This window comes from Pan troglodytes, chromosome 15 (assembly GCF_028858775.2).
Source record: "Pan troglodytes isolate AG18354 chromosome 15, NHGRI_mPanTro3-v2.0_pri, whole genome shotgun sequence".
NCBI lineage: Eukaryota > Metazoa > Chordata > Mammalia > Primates > Hominidae > Pan > Pan troglodytes.
In genome coordinates, this window is record NC_072413.2 from 73,667,733 (window position 1) to 73,683,184 (window position 15,452).

General features: G+C 39.2%; 1 protein-coding gene across 50 annotated transcripts in view; it reads left to right on the top strand.

Moving 5' to 3' along the window:
• The window catches only part of TTLL5 (tubulin tyrosine ligase like 5), a 297,856-nt gene that overhangs the window by 52,893 nt on the left and 229,511 nt on the right, over positions 1 to 15,452 (top strand). For all 50 annotated transcript variants that reach the window (XM_063793768.1, XM_063793745.1, XM_054666137.2 and 47 more), the window contains exons 10-12: positions 3,940 to 4,041; positions 5,822 to 5,913; positions 6,684 to 6,791. In XM_063793768.1, coding sequence (XP_063649838.1) covers positions 3,940 to 4,041; positions 5,822 to 5,913; positions 6,684 to 6,791 — 302 coding nt within the window. The remainder of the gene's footprint in view (positions 1 to 3,939; positions 4,042 to 5,821; positions 5,914 to 6,683; positions 6,792 to 15,452) is intronic.

A 15,452-nucleotide genomic window follows, 5' to 3' on the forward strand; every position in this document is an offset into this window, starting at 1 on the left:
TCCAATTCTGCCAATTGTCCTAAGATTTTTTTTTTTTTTAATTACAAAAGGATCCAATCAAGGATCACATGTTGTATTTAGCCGTCGGGTCTCTGTAGTCTCCTTCAGTCTGAAACAGTTCCTTAGTCTTTCTTTGACTTTCATGATCTCAGCATTTTTGAAGATTACAGGCCAGTCATTTTGTGGATTGTCCTTCAGTTTGGGCTTGTCTGATATTTTCTCATGACGAGACCTAGGTAACGCATTTGGGGCCAGAATACCGCAAAAGTGATACTAATTCTTGTCATTGCATTATATGTGATGGCACATGCTAGTCATTTAGTGGTGTTTGACCACTTGCTTTAGGTGACTATCTGCTAGATTCTTCCACTGTAAAATTATTTGGTCTTACCCTTTGTAATTAGTAAGTATTTTATAAGGAGATACTTTAAATCATGTAAAATTTCATTCTTCATCTCATTTCTCATTTTTAAGAAAAATCTATTGATTTTTCTTGCCTTAATGAATTATTGCTGTAATAGTTGCCAAATGATGATTTTCTAATTCCATCATAACTTTTATTTCTTGGCATTTTTCTGTGAGGAAGAGCTTTATCTTCTCGTTTATTTATTCATCTATTTATATATACCAATGCAGACTCAAGCGTTCCTGTTTTATTTAATGGGTTATAATTCTTTACTATCATGATTTATTTTGATGCTCAAATTGTCCCAGATTTGGCCAGTGGGAGACCTCTCAAGCTGGCTTTGTGTCCTTTTGACATGTCTTTATCATTCTTTGAGCACAAGATGTTTCAGGCTCATCTTGTTCTTTCTCTATTCTATCCCTGGAATCAACCATTTCTCCAAGGAGCACTGGTTGCTTTTTCATGGAGTATAATATTTAGAAATCAATATCTGGGTGCTAGATACGCTCATTGTTTTGGGGCATTTCTGCTTTCAGACCCTGGCCATGAACAGAGTTAGGAAATTATGTATATATGTACATATACACTTGTACATCTGTATTTCTATATCTGTCTCTAATGTATTGTTGAAAAATAGAAGTTTATACTAGTACCCACAATTCTAGTTCAAAACTACAGAGTTCCTTCTTGTTTTTTGCTTTCATATTTTAAAATCTCTTTTCCAACAGCAGGAAATCTGGCTCGCAGTATCTTTAACATATTTATTTATTTGCTCAATTCCTTTGTATGTGGCCAGTTTCCTGACCCCACTGGGCCACTGTCCCATTCAGATGCCGTTTTTATATGGATTTAGACCCTTATTTGGTGGCCTCCCTGCTTAGAAAACCTCCTTGTGCTTCTGGCTGACTTCCCACCCTACTCACCATCTTCCTTTTTTTTTTTTTTTTTTTTTTTTGTTACTCACCATCTTCCTCATGTGGGCCCTGGCTACCACTGGGCTGCAAGAAGGAAGGTCTGATTTTTATATGTTGTTCAGGTAATTAAAGTTTAAAAGAAAAAACAAAGCTTTTGTAGGTTAATCAGAACTTGACCAGTAGGTCACATTCAAGACTAATGTGACCTGTGATCTAGACAATAAAAAAGAAAATAGTGATCAGATGATGATGATGGCTTATTTAATACGGATTTTAGTGAGAGCTATAAGCTCTTACTGGGGTAGGAGGAAAGATGAACATGCACACCTTTTCTCTCCATAGTGTATGTTCCCCACTAGACTGAGGGACATATGGAGTGGAGCACTTTCACCCTTCGGGGGAACTTTTCCTTTAAGCTTTTTTGTTTCACTTTAATTTTTGCTGCTTCTGCTTCATACACTCAGTTTAGAATTCCACGCTTTGATATTAGAAATCTTATCCTTGCTGGGGTTCAGAATAAAATGCTCCAGTGAAAAGGAAGATTAGGAAGAAGAAACATGATTTTTTTTTTTTTTAGATGTGCAGCCCTCTTGAAAAAAAGAATATAGGAATGACAAATGTGTTGGTACCCGATTCCAGCTCACCACAGACTTTTGTCAGGCTTTTCATGTTGACCAAGTTAGATCAGGTACTTGTAGTAACTACAAGAGATGAAAAGCCTCTTTTTCTGAAGCAGAAGCTTTCCCCTCCTTCTAACTCATTGTTCTTTGAGGGGAGAGGATGACAGGAGGGATGTCACCTTGAGGTAATGTCTGGCTGAGGCAGGCAGCCAGCACGGGGCCCCTTTGCATCTCACAAGAATTCAGAGAATAACAGTCTGCAACTTGCTTGGACAATCTATCAGAGGAAGATTGGGATGCATAGGCAAGGGTTACTCACCAGGGCACTGGGGTGTGACATGGCTAGAAGTTAAGTGATAACTACTGGAAGTTGGAAGTTTCTAGAAAATCTGGGGTCCTTCTCAAGCACAGACGTAATAATGCTCATCAAACTCTTGTCCTTTAGCCTAGTCATCATTTTCTCTTTGTCCACATCCTTTTTCCTAGCCTCATGTTTGTTTATTTTAGTTTTTTGGGTTTGGGGTTTTTTTTCTTTTCACTATTCTTTCTTTGGCTCTTGTATATTTCTGGTACAGGGAATTAGGGAGTGGAGATAGTGGGTGGATGAGAAGAAACAGAGAAGAGGAAAGTTTTTTAATGCTGACCTTTAATGTGGTGAAAATTCATGTTGACTTCATAGTCTGAGTAAGCATATGTAAATAATTTGTAAGTCATATGAAAATAAACTTGTGGCCTTCTTTTTTTTTTCACACACTTGGATATGCCTCTTGGGAAAACCACTCTAGTGAAGGGTGATATGGTTACAGTGGTATGTAAACAGGGGTTGATATTTACCATAACCATTCGCCTTGAGTGTCCTTTTGTTGATACTGAGCATCCTTTTGTTGATATTGAGCATCACTGGAAAGTTCTCTCTTTCCCTGGTTACTTCCTTCAGAGGCACATGTATTTTATACTTTGGTCTTCTTTTGACAACAGTCCGGGATATCAAATTGCTACCCTGTTTTCAGTGGGCTCCATGTTTAATTCCTCTTTCTTTTGCCTTCATTTCAAATTCAGGACTAAGTCTCTTGCACTGTGCCCATATTTATGCCGTTTTGCTTTGTCTGCTGTTAATGCTGTCATTATCATTCTTTTTAAATGAGTATTATGGATCAGTTCTATTCTTTCTATGGATGTCAGCTCTAAGCCTACATATAGCTGTGCTGTCCTTTTTTCTTTTTGCTTATTTTTTTTTTCATTGAATGCTATAGTACCAGGCACTGTGTGGGCACTCAGTAGGTGTTTCTGTTGCCTAGGCTGGAGTGTAGTGGTGCGATCACAGCTCACTGCAGCCTCTGTCTCCTGGGCTCAAGCAGTCTTCTCACCTTGGCCTCCCAAGTAGCTGGGACTACAGGTGCACACTACCACGCCTGCTTAATTTTTTAATTTTTTGTAGAGATAGGGTCTTGCAGTGTTGCCTAGGCTGGTCTCAAACTCCTGGGCTCAAGCAGTCCTCCTGCCTCGGCCTCCCAAAGTGTTGAGATTAGAGGCATGAGCCACCATGCCCAGCCAGTTGTTATTTCTGGACCAGCTAATGCTGCATCTTTCACAGTATCCTACACACAATTTCCCAGGTTGTAAATAGCTATATTTTCAATTTTCATTCTTCCTATTGGTGTAATGTTCTATATAAGAGAAGCAATGTCTTGTTGTGATTAAGTCCATGGGTTTTGGAGTTGGTGTGATCTTGAACAAGTTATTTAATAGACCACATTTAGTTTTCACATCTGTTTTTCAACTTGGATACAATATTATCTACTTCATAGGGTTGCTTTAAGGATTGAATTAAGTATGACATTATAAAACACTTAGAATGGGAGTTAGCACTTAGTAGGCACTTGGTATTTGTTAGGTAATGAGATTACCCTCCTTTATTATTATCTCATTGATCCTCAGTTCCAGCCTGTATTTCCTTGAAACTCTGTTCCTGGCATTTAACCTGTTTCCCTTCTATCAGGTTTGCAACTGTGCGATACGATCAAGGAGCCAAGAACATTCGGAACCAGTTCATGCATCTGACAAACTACAGTGTCAACAAGAAAAGTGGAGATTACGTCAGGTACTGGCTGTGTCTGGGCCAGAAGTCAGAGGTGTCAGTCTCAGATGTGGGTGTTGTAGAGGTGGAAAGGTAACATGTGGCACTGGAGGACAACTTTACATTAATGTCCATGTACCATTTATGGAAATCTGTCAGTCATATAACAGTGTTGAGGCATATCTCCTGCTGCTTCTCCATTGCCTCCCCAGTTAACGGTGTCACCTTTCTCTACCAAAATGTGCCTTCACAAGTTTTTCTTCCTCACTGCCTTCCCTCACTTGACTTAGGAATGGGAATTTAATAGGCATATGGAACGTTTTAGAAGTTAAGAAATGAGGTCATTTCAGCACTTGGCAAACATATCAAAAGCTTAAAAAATGTCTGTACCCTTTGACCCCATGGTTCCATTTCTAGGAACTTAACCTTAAGAAATAAAAGATGTACACACAGGATCAGTGATAAGAATGTTCATTACCATGTATTCATAGGTGGAAAAAGCAGGTTATCAGATAGCACATGCAACTTACTTTCTTGCTTGAATATGAGATATCTAAAGCTGCTTATTTTTGCTGAGGGGGGAGGAAAAAAAGACCAGAAGTAATACCGAAGTGTTAATTTAGCTTAACTATAGTGGGTAGGATTGTGAGTGGGTGATTTTTATTTTCTTCTTTGTGCCATTATGTATTTTCTAAATTTTTGTAAAATAAATACTTGTATGATCAAGAAAAAGAAAAGGAAAAAATTAAAGAAAGAAAGAAAGAAAGAAATGAGGCCATCTCAGAACAGGATTCAGTGGAAGGGAGTACTAGCCCAGCTATGTGGAAATATTCTTTTTGCTGTGTTTTCTTTCATGCCGATATTTTTGCCAGAAAGTGGAAAAGTGGAAAAGAGACCCAAATAGTTACTTTCTACTCAGACTAAAAATAGGTTCCTAGCAGGTCCAAGGAAAGAAAGAAAGGAATCTGGAAGTGATAGAATAGTTGCTGAAGCTATATAGGTTTCATCAAATATCCTGTGAGCAGCATTTGCATTGACTGAAGAGATCATACCTCCACTGTGAAAGATGAGCAAAGGCACAATTGGTGGAGAGTGGGATGGTGGTAGGGAGTGAGGGGACAGCGGCAAAACACAGGTTCCAGATTGCAGGGCTCTTCCAACATTCGTGGGAGGCTGTGCCATTGGCCACTCCGCTGCCATAGCAATAGTATACCTCCTCACTCTTACTGTCACTCCAGTGCACGCTCCCTTCAGTGTTACCTCAAAAAAATCAGGAAAAGCCATATCTACTGCCAAAGAGGAGGGAACCTGCTTCAGATGCCAAAGCAATTCTGTGTGGGGTTATTTCATTAGCATGCTGCACCAGAATAACTCACTCACCCAGTCCAACTCAATTCTGGTCTGAAAATGGCATCAGAGGTTGTTTTGTGGACTCAGGTGACATTCACCTCAAAGGTTAATTGTCTTTTAACTTGTTGTAACCATTCTTAAATTTGTTTGCCTTCTTTCACACATTGCTTTCACTCTTTCTTGATGCATAATTGTTTGGTTAAGAAAGAATTTGCCGCCTTCTTCCCCACCCTCTTGAAAAAGGCAAACTGTATGCATTTTCATTTCCATTGAAGAAATTGGTATGAAAGGATATATGACAAAAAGGACCAAGAAAAAATGAGTAACTGGAAGTCAGCAAAGTGAATTAAAAAAAAAAACTTTTTAAAAAGACAAGAAGGCTATTTGCAAAGAGTCTTGTTATTATAGCCAAGCCTAGTTACATATGTGACTTTGATTTATTAATTTGTTTTAGTTGTGACGATCCAGAAGTGGAGGATTATGGAAACAAATGGAGCATGAGTGCTATGCTTAGGTACCTGAAACAAGAAGGCAGAGATACAACCGGTGAGTACTGGGCCTTTTTCCTTCTTGACTTCTCTTCTTTGGATAACTTTATCATTGTCTCTTGCCAGGAATCATTCTCTGTTGCTTTGATAGTGTTGGTGAGACGGGATAATTTTCCTTGGTGTTACTTTTTCCTGCAGTTGACAAGCTGGGGAACAGGTTTTCCATTACCCTCAAAATCCCTTTTCTTGTTTCGGGTCTGAAAGGCATAACTTTTTCCTTTTAATCCTTAGTGAATTTACCCTTCTTGAATGTTGAACTGCTGACTAAAATATGGTCAGCTTTTTATATAACAAATTGCCTGTCTCCATATTGGCCCCAAGTTTCGAGTTTTCTAAGTTAATCTCTCTCATTCATGTTGCTGAGTTGGAGAATGGGCACTGTTTGAGCACAGGGCTTCAAATCAAAATGGACACAATTGCTGAGCCTTGAGCAGAATGGGAAACTGTGTGCCAAAAAAGACTGTTTCATTTCACAAGGGAAAGGGTCATAGGGGAAGTGTGAGAAGGGAAGTGAGGCTCCTATTCCATTATGTGTCTGTCTTTTGTCATAAGAGGCCACCTGAGGGTATCCCTTGGCACCTACATTCTTGACTGTATTGATCTGTTCACAGATATGCCTGCCTCTATAGCACCCATTCAGAAGTCTGCCATATAGAGGCTTTTTTGAATGAGCACACATGCTTTTATAGTTATATTGTTATCTGGAATCCAGTTCATAATCCATGTATTTTGATATTGAGTCTGAAATTTAAAAATTTTTGTTTGCAGCATTGATGGCCCATGTAGAAGACCTGATCATTAAGACTATAATCTCTGCTGAACTAGCTATTGCTACTGCCTGTAAAACCTTTGTTCCTCATCGCAGCAGTTGTTTTGGTAAGGAGACTCAAGAAGCTTAACATGTTTTGTGAAGAGGATCTTGGGAAGTTGGACGGGATTTTAGGGTAGAGAGGCTTAGTGATTCTATAGCAGTAAGAGGTATGTGACGGACTCTTCTTTCTAAGCTCATGTAGCATATGAAGAGCCTACTAGGAGGCCAATAGTGAGTTTGGTCAGAAGTCCCCTGAGGAGTAACTAGCTTTCTGTGTGGGAAGCAGGGATTGGAACGAACGTGTTGGTCTTTCTGTCAGAGTGCAGTCAGAAAAAGTCTGCAACGGACTGTACAGGAATCCAACTCTAACAAATATATTCCAGAGCTCCTTGGCAGCCAGGCTGGGAACAGTTCCAAGAAGCTCTGGCTGGTACCAGTATGTGCTTTCTCCCATTTTCCGATGACTCCTCCTTTTTGTTTGAGTCTTCTTTCTAGTGTGTTCCTCCCCCTCCTCTCTTTCTCCCATTCCTCTTCCACTTTCTTTTCTCTTTCTCTTTCTCTTCCTCTTCTCCTCCCCTTCCACTCCACCCCCAACTCCTTGACTGCACAGAGAAGGAATAAGCAGTTCACAACTACAGAATCAGGAAATGTTACCTACTGACCCACTAGCTATAATGGTAGCACTGAGGGTGCCTATGGACATTGCTTCCTATGTGGAAATGAATGGGTTTGTCATTGCCCATGTGAATGTGTTTAAAGTCACATAGGCTTTTGGCAGTGTTAGGCTTTGTTAGTAAAATACACTAGGGTCTTTGATGGGGAGGATGATTAAAGTGTGGTGTGGAGTAATACAGGTAGTAAGGATATGAGAGTCGTGCTTTGGTTAGAAGGCAGGGTAACAGGGAAATAAAGAATATGGGTTTTAGAGCCTAACAGCCTTAGTTTGTAACCATGTATATCCATATCTAGTTTTGTGATTTTCAGCAAGTTACTCTAATCCTGTTTCCTCAACTATAAAATGGCAGTAATGATGGTGTCTACCTCCTGAGAATACCATGAAGATCAAATGAGATGATGCACGCAAAGCACTTGACACAATGTCTGGCCGTTAGGTTGTACTCAATAAAAATTATTTGTTATTTTTGTAATTAGACATCATAATTCCTGATCTCTTTAACAGATTATCGTTAACAGGCTATATTTGAGGGTCAGTAAACAAAGGGAATTGTTGAGATTGAATAGAAGATGGTAGATAAATCAGGACCTAAAATTATATGGGAAAAGAAGAGGTTGTAATATATTTTTTAAAATACATATCTGATCATGTCTTCTGAAATCCTTAAATGGTTCCTTAGGCTTAAATTGTATAATAGAAACTTGATATGACCTGAAAGGCTTCTAAGGTAACTCAGGTAACTCTTCTAGAATTCCATTTCCCCTCATATACCTTATAATCCAGCTGTACTATAGTATACTTCTAAGCACTCTGTGCTTTTGTGCCACTGTATGAGTTCTGCTGTTTGGCCTAAAAACTCTCCTTCTGTCTCTGCCTTGCATGCTCCCATTTCTTTTCTAAGATTTAGTTCTCCGCATTGCCTCGTCCCTCATGCTGTTCTTTTTTTTTCAGACAAGGTCTTGCTCTGTTGCCCAGGGTGGAGTACAGTGGCATGATCACCGTTCACTGCAGCCTCCACCTCCTGGGCCCAAGTGATCCTCCCACCTTAGCCTCTCGAGTAGTTGGGACTATAGGCATGTGTCATCATGCCTGGCTAATTGTTTAAAAAACTTTTTGTAGAAATGTGACCTCACTATGCATTATGCTTTTCTGTGCTTGTTTGATCATTCTCTTTTCCTATCACATCATGATGTTTTGTTTATACATACACTCAGCCGTGTCTGAGTTTATTTTCTTGAATTCATAACAGCCAGTGTGTCCTTTCTTCCCATTTCACCCTATTTCTGCCAAACCAGAGCTTTCAACATTTCTCTTGTCCCCTTTTAAAATTTTTTTTGTTTTGTTTTGTATTAGAGACAGGGTCTCACTGTTGTCTAGGCTAGAGTGCAATGGCGCAATCGTATTTAGCTCACTGCAGCCTTGAACTCATGGTACCAAGTGATCCTCCTGCCTTGGCTTCCCCAAATACTGGGCTTACAGGCATGAGCTACCATGTAAGCCCTCGCTTGCTACCTCTGCACCTGTTTTACCGTGTGTCTGAAATACCTTTCTTGTGTTACTTTACCTAATAAATTACAGACATTTTTCAAGACAAAGTCAAGTGTCACTTCTTTGGTGATGTTTTTTTCTAATGCTCCCAGAGTTAGCCTGCTCTGCCCCTATACCCCCAGCACTCTGTTTGTAACTCTACAATAGTATCTGTATGTTGTCTGGTAGTCATGTGTATATTTGTCTCCTGTAGCCGACTGGAAACTCCTTGAGGACAGTAAGAATATCTCCGTCAGTTTTGCCCCCACCATGCATGGCAGCACTTTTTTTTAAAATTGAGACAGTATCTCACTACGTTACCCAGTCTGGCCTTGAACTCCTGGGCCCAAAGGATCCACCTGCCTCAGCCTCCCGAGTAGCTAGGACTATAGGTGTGTGCCACCATACCCAGTTGCATGTCAGCATCTTTTGCTCTTAGAGAATGTTCAGGAAATGTTTCTTGAATGAATGATTGGCACTTGCTTTAATTGCTTTTTGGTGGCCTGACAGTAGACTTCCCAATGGATCTGGTTTGGTAATGGCCTAGAACTCTTAGAATTATTGCAGACTGTTTGAAGATGGGGATGAGGGGTTGGGACTAGGAGTGTAACTCCAACTTCCAAAACCTCATTAGATTTAAATAATAAATAAAGGTTTATTTTTCTACATCTACTTGGCTCTTATATGAGGGTAAATTTCTGATATCCCTTGCTGTAAAAATCTTTGTTCTAAATAGTTAATTATAAAACCTTTTCTGAATGTTTCCTTTTGTTTGTTTGTTTGTTTGTTTTATAACTTGATTGCCTTTTGGAAGCTTGGGAGCTTCATTATTGAACTTATTGGCAATAGAATGTTCCGACGTGGAAGAAGCTGTGACTTTCTCTGACTCAGTGAAATACCCCTTAAGTCCATTTCATCAGCCATGGGTCTCCTTTCTTCCTCCCTACTTGTGTTCAGTTTTAATAAACTGAGTGCATCTGGAGTTTTTTAAGTTGTTGACTATCTTCTTGGCTTTTGTGGTTCTAATTCCACTTCCTGTCAGCCCTGGGATTTTGTGTGCTTCATTAACCTCATCCCATCAGATATGATTTTGTATACGTGTGTATATTTGTATGAGTCTCTGCCTCCCACTGACTCCTAACTTCCCCTGGGGTTTAAGTCACAAGGAATAAGCTAGTTTTGTTTTTTTTTTTTTTCCATTTATTTTAGAGTAAACAGGAATTGAAAGCTTCCCAGAAGATTTTGGCTTAAACAGAGCATTGGTGCTTTTAGGGGAAACCAACAGACCAGACATGGGGTTCGCTATATTCTTTTGGTGGTTGTTCCTGTCCTTCCATCTTATGGATCTCTGCCAGGGGCATTCCCTTACTATCTCAGTGTTTGTATCCTATGATTTCTTTCCCATCCTACCACCTGTAATGTTCAACTATGTTTCCAGGTATCGTCAATATCCCATCCTATTTATTTATACATTTAATTTTTCTTCAGTTCCTGCTGTGGGCAAGTCATAGGTTAGCCTTTCGGCAGTGTATTACCATCAAGTTTGTTCCTCTCAAACCAAATTTTATGTAGGATGAGATACAGATATAGATATATATATACCTCCATTGCACTATTAGTGTTTAAATGTAGACTTGAGAACCTATACAAACTACCCGAAACTTTGTCATTTAATGCTTTTTCCTAGATTTGCACATCTGGCAAGGACCTTAGAGAATAATTAGTTCAGATATAGAAATTGAAACCCTGAGAAATGAACTCTTGTTCCAGGTTCTAGAGTTAGTGAGTGAAATAACTCAGGTCAAAATGACTCAGCTTGTATCTATGGGGCTTCAGAAGATGGGTTTTGGCAATCAGATAATCTTGATCATAAGACTTTTGATTTATAGAATTTTTTATGCCTCCCTCAATAAGACAGATTTTTTACAATCTAATTTTTACTGCCTTCCAAGATCGTGAAAATATGGTACCATGTGAAATAATATGCTTAAACAGCAATCCTTTAAATATGCTTAGGAAATTGGCATTGTGAGATACAACTGGCTATGAGAATAGCTTTTGGATCAGTTGAAGAAAAACAGCCAAAAACAACAGGATGTTCGCTGTTCTTTAAAGATGTTGCTGCTGACAGTGGTTTTATCTCTGTGTATTAGCATGGCTGAAGTCATGGGTTGTGACCCAGGCCTGGGATCATGGGGACAAGTTGTGGGCCACTTGTAGAACTGATCAGCCTGGACTTGTTCTGATCAGAGCCCAGTGACGTGTTTGCTCTGCACCAGCCATGCCCAGTACACCTCTGTTGACGATACCTGGTTTGGTTTTCTGTTGCTGCCGTGCTTGACCATTTCACAGGGTAACCTGAGGTTCTTATAGGGAGGATGTCCATAAATAATTGTTGGAGGAATGAAAGCAGGCAGTGTACATTCTCCAACAATGTAAACTACTTGGCCACCCACAGAAGAATAATGAGAGTCATCAATCTCTTCACTTTTTGAGATAATCTCCTTTTTTGGTTTATCATATGCTCCTGTTTAGATGGGAAAGAAAGTTTACTACAGAAGAAACTTATGTAGGAAGTATCTACTGTTTATCAAGCAAACATTGGTTATTTCCTTTAATTTGGTTTCACTGGTTATTTCTTTTTAGTCTTCAACAATTTTGGTTGGTATTATCTGTGTTTTATAGACATGGAAAAAAGATTCAGAAAGGTTAAATAAGTTGTCCTAGGTCATGCAGCTAATAAATGGCAAAGCCAAATTTGGGAGCCAGGTCTCTCTGGCTCTTTCTCCACCCACATAAAGACATGTCCTTATGAGTCCGGCCACTTTTGGCATGCCCCATATCCTGGATTCTCCCTCTGCTCTCCCGTAACTAGATACTCAGGAAAAATGATATCATCCTTTCTAGCAGATCAGGCCTGAAAAGGACACTCCTTTTGCTCTAGTTAAGCATACCTAGTCCTAAATACTCCTTTCAAATCTACCTTTACATCTGGTAACCAGATAGCATATTGATTTCTTGGACTAGTTAACCAATTGGCTGTGGGCATTTTCTTTTCATTTTCTTGTGGGTCTGCTTTTTTCCAAAATTCTCCTTCTGGACCCCATATAAAGACTTCCTCTTTAGCTCTTTCAATTTGAATCCAAAGCCAAGGTAAAAAGAATTTCCTTCATACAATAGCATTTCAGTGACAGTGAGTTCTGGCTAATGTCAGCACTTTCCATTGCCTCAGGGACCACAGCTTCAGCTGGAACTTTATTTCTGGGGAGAGTTAGTGGATTGATCCAAAATTAGTGGTGTGACATGTTTAGTAATCTATTAGGCCTTGGATGGATTATTATTTTCTTGAGAAAATCTTTTTTTCCTCCTCTCTCCCTAAACTATCTTTTATCAGGTTTTTTCTTAATACAGCTTTAATATGTAAAGTTTCCTAAGAATCTCTCTTATTTTCTTTATGATTGGTGGCTTTATTATAAATATTTCAAGTCTTGTGATCAGGGTTATTTTGTAGGAAGTGGCTGCCAATTATTTTGTCTTTCTCAAAAACTATGCATTGTTTTTCACTTAAAATATATTTTTTTCATTCAGTATTTCTGAAGTATTTCCTATGTGCTAGTTATGGTGCAGGCTACTTGTAATACAACAATGAATGAAACATGGACCCTGCCCTCAAGTGATAGGGGGGAGCAGACATGAAATGATAAATGACATTACAAGTAGTATAAGTGACTCAGGTGCTCTAGGAATATATAAGATTTACTAGCTGTGCCTAGGGGATCCACAGAAAGCCATTTTTAACAGCAAGAATGTAGTATGCAACATACAGTGTCATGACGGGATGTGATATTTTTTGAAATGGTAAGAAGTATGACTAGATATAGCGTGCATAGAATGGGGGAATAGAAGATAGGGTTATGGAGGTGGATTTGGGCCAGAATATAAAGAATTGACAAGTTTAAATTCATCTTGTAGCTAACAGACAGCCACTGGAAGTTTTTGAGCAGGGGAGCGATAGGATTATTATTATTTTTCTTTAACTTTTATCATAATTTAATCCAAAGCTTAGGATGACAGAATTACAATAAAGGGAATACAGTACAATATTACTAGCAATGACTGACTTAAAATCTTCTAGGAACCAAGCTGACATTAGTGTCTGTTGTTGGACCAATTCACTGCCTACCTCTATGTGACTGCTAAGTTTGTTTTTCTAAGAAAAGTATAATTCTCATGGCCTTGAAGAATGGACTACAATTGGGAGAGGCAAGTGCTAGGGAAATGACTAAGGTGGTAAGAGGTGTGCAGTGATAATATATACTTAACCATATGACCCAGTAGTCCCACTCATAGGTATTTTCCCAGAAGAACCGAAACCATATGTTTATATGAATATCTGTATACAAATGTTTATAGCAGCTTTATTAATAATTGCCAAAAATTGGAAACAATCCAAATGTCCATCAACTGTTGAATGGGTAAATAAATTGTGGTATGTCCATATAATGGAATACTACTCAGCTATAGAAAGGAAGGAACTATATTATTGGTATGTATAACAACATAGATAAATCTCAAAAGCACAATGCTAAGTGAAAGAAGCCAGTTTCAAGAAACTACATATTACATTAATTTCATTTATTCGACTTTCTGGAAAAGGCAGGAAGCAGACAAAAATAAGATCACTGGTTGCTGAGGGTGGGAGTGCGACTGGAGAGGGGCACAAGGGAATGTTTGTTAAAATTGTCCTATGTCTTGTGGTGGTGTTAGACAACTGCATATATTTGTCAAAACTCACCAAAATGTATACTTTAAAAGGGTGAATTTATTGTATGTAAATTAGACTTTGATAAATCTGCCTGAAAACAAAAAGCAATGATAGATGGATGAACCTCAGAAACATGGTAGATGAAAGAAACCAGACTCAAAAGAGTATATACCATATGATTCCATTTATGTGAAATTCTAGAATAAGCAAAACTAATCTGTGGTGGAAGAAATAAGACTAGTCGTTGTCAGGGATGGGGGAAAGGGCAGGATACTTACTAGGAAGCAGCACAAGGGGTCCTTTTGGGGTGATGGAAACATTCTATGTGGGCTGACAGGCATGTGGGTTACATGGATATGTCCAATTATCAAGACTTGTCAAGTTGTACACTTAGATCTAACTATTTCATCATATGTAAATTATACCTCAAAAGGGAATAGAGAAGATTAAAGAGATTAAAGAGGAAGAAACTGGCTGGGCACAGTGGCTCACGCCTGTAATCCCAGCACTTTGGGAGGCCAAGGAGGGTGGATCACTTGAGGTCAGGAGTTTGAGACCAGCCTGGCCAACATGGTAAAACCCCATCTCTACTAAAAATACAAAAGTTAGCCAGGCATGGTGGCAGGTGCCTGTAATCCTAGCTACTTGGGAGGCTGAGGCAGGAGAATTGCTTGAACCTGAGAGGTGGAGATTGCAGCGAGCCGATATTACACCATTGCACTCTAGCCTGGGAGACAAGAGCAAAACTCCGTCTCAGAAAAAAAAAAAAAAAAAAAAAAAAAGAGAAAAAGAGACTAAAGAGAAAGATTAAAGACAAGAAAGAGAGATAGAGATTTGGTGATATCTTGTATTTGGGAGGTGGTAAGAGAGTGTTTCTAGTTTGGAGCCTGGTGGATGGGGTTACCATTCTCCAAGATGAAGAATAATAGCAAACCAAACAGTTTTGGGGAAAGAAAACAAGGGCTATTTTGTTGAGTGTTGAATACCTGTGGAATATCCTAGTGAAGATGTCCAAAAGGCAATTTGAATTATGGATTTGGTGTCCAGGAGACACTTGGCTAAAGATGTGATTTGAATATTATCATCATCATCATCATCGTCATATTAATTGTGGCCATGAGAATACATGAGATTGCCTAAGGAGAAAACTAGAATTGAGAAGGAAGGACCTGAGAGTGTCACCCTGAGCAAACCTACCATCGAATATCTTGGTAGAAGAGAAGGAAGGAAAGGAGGAGTGGAAAGGGGAGAATCAGAAGAGAGCAGTGTCCTAGAACCCAAGGGAGAAGAAAGCTCCAGTAAGTCAGGGGTGGTCATCAGTTTCAGATGTTTGGGCTTAGCAATAAGGTAGTCTTTGGTGATCATATTGAGAATAGTCAGTTATTAGAGAGGGAGCAGAAGCAAATTCTTAGGGCTGGGAATAAATAGGTATTAAGAAGTTCAGACTGTTAAGTGTAGATTGCTTTTTCAAGGAACCGTATTAAAGAGGTAGGAAGCTAAGTTTGCTTTGGTTTGGCTAGGGGCTGAAGGAAATATTTCTTACTAAGGAAAATTGTCCTGGGGAAATGTTCCATAAGGCACGCAATAGTCCTTTGAAAACACTTGCTCTTCTGTCATGATAAAGACAACACAGAAAGAGGAGCTCTCAGAACTGGAAAAGCCCAGCTAGCTTGCACCCATTCATGACAGGAAAGTTGGTGTATCTCATTGTGGATACTGAGTTTTTAAAATTCTCGTTACGGCTGCCAAAACACTCAA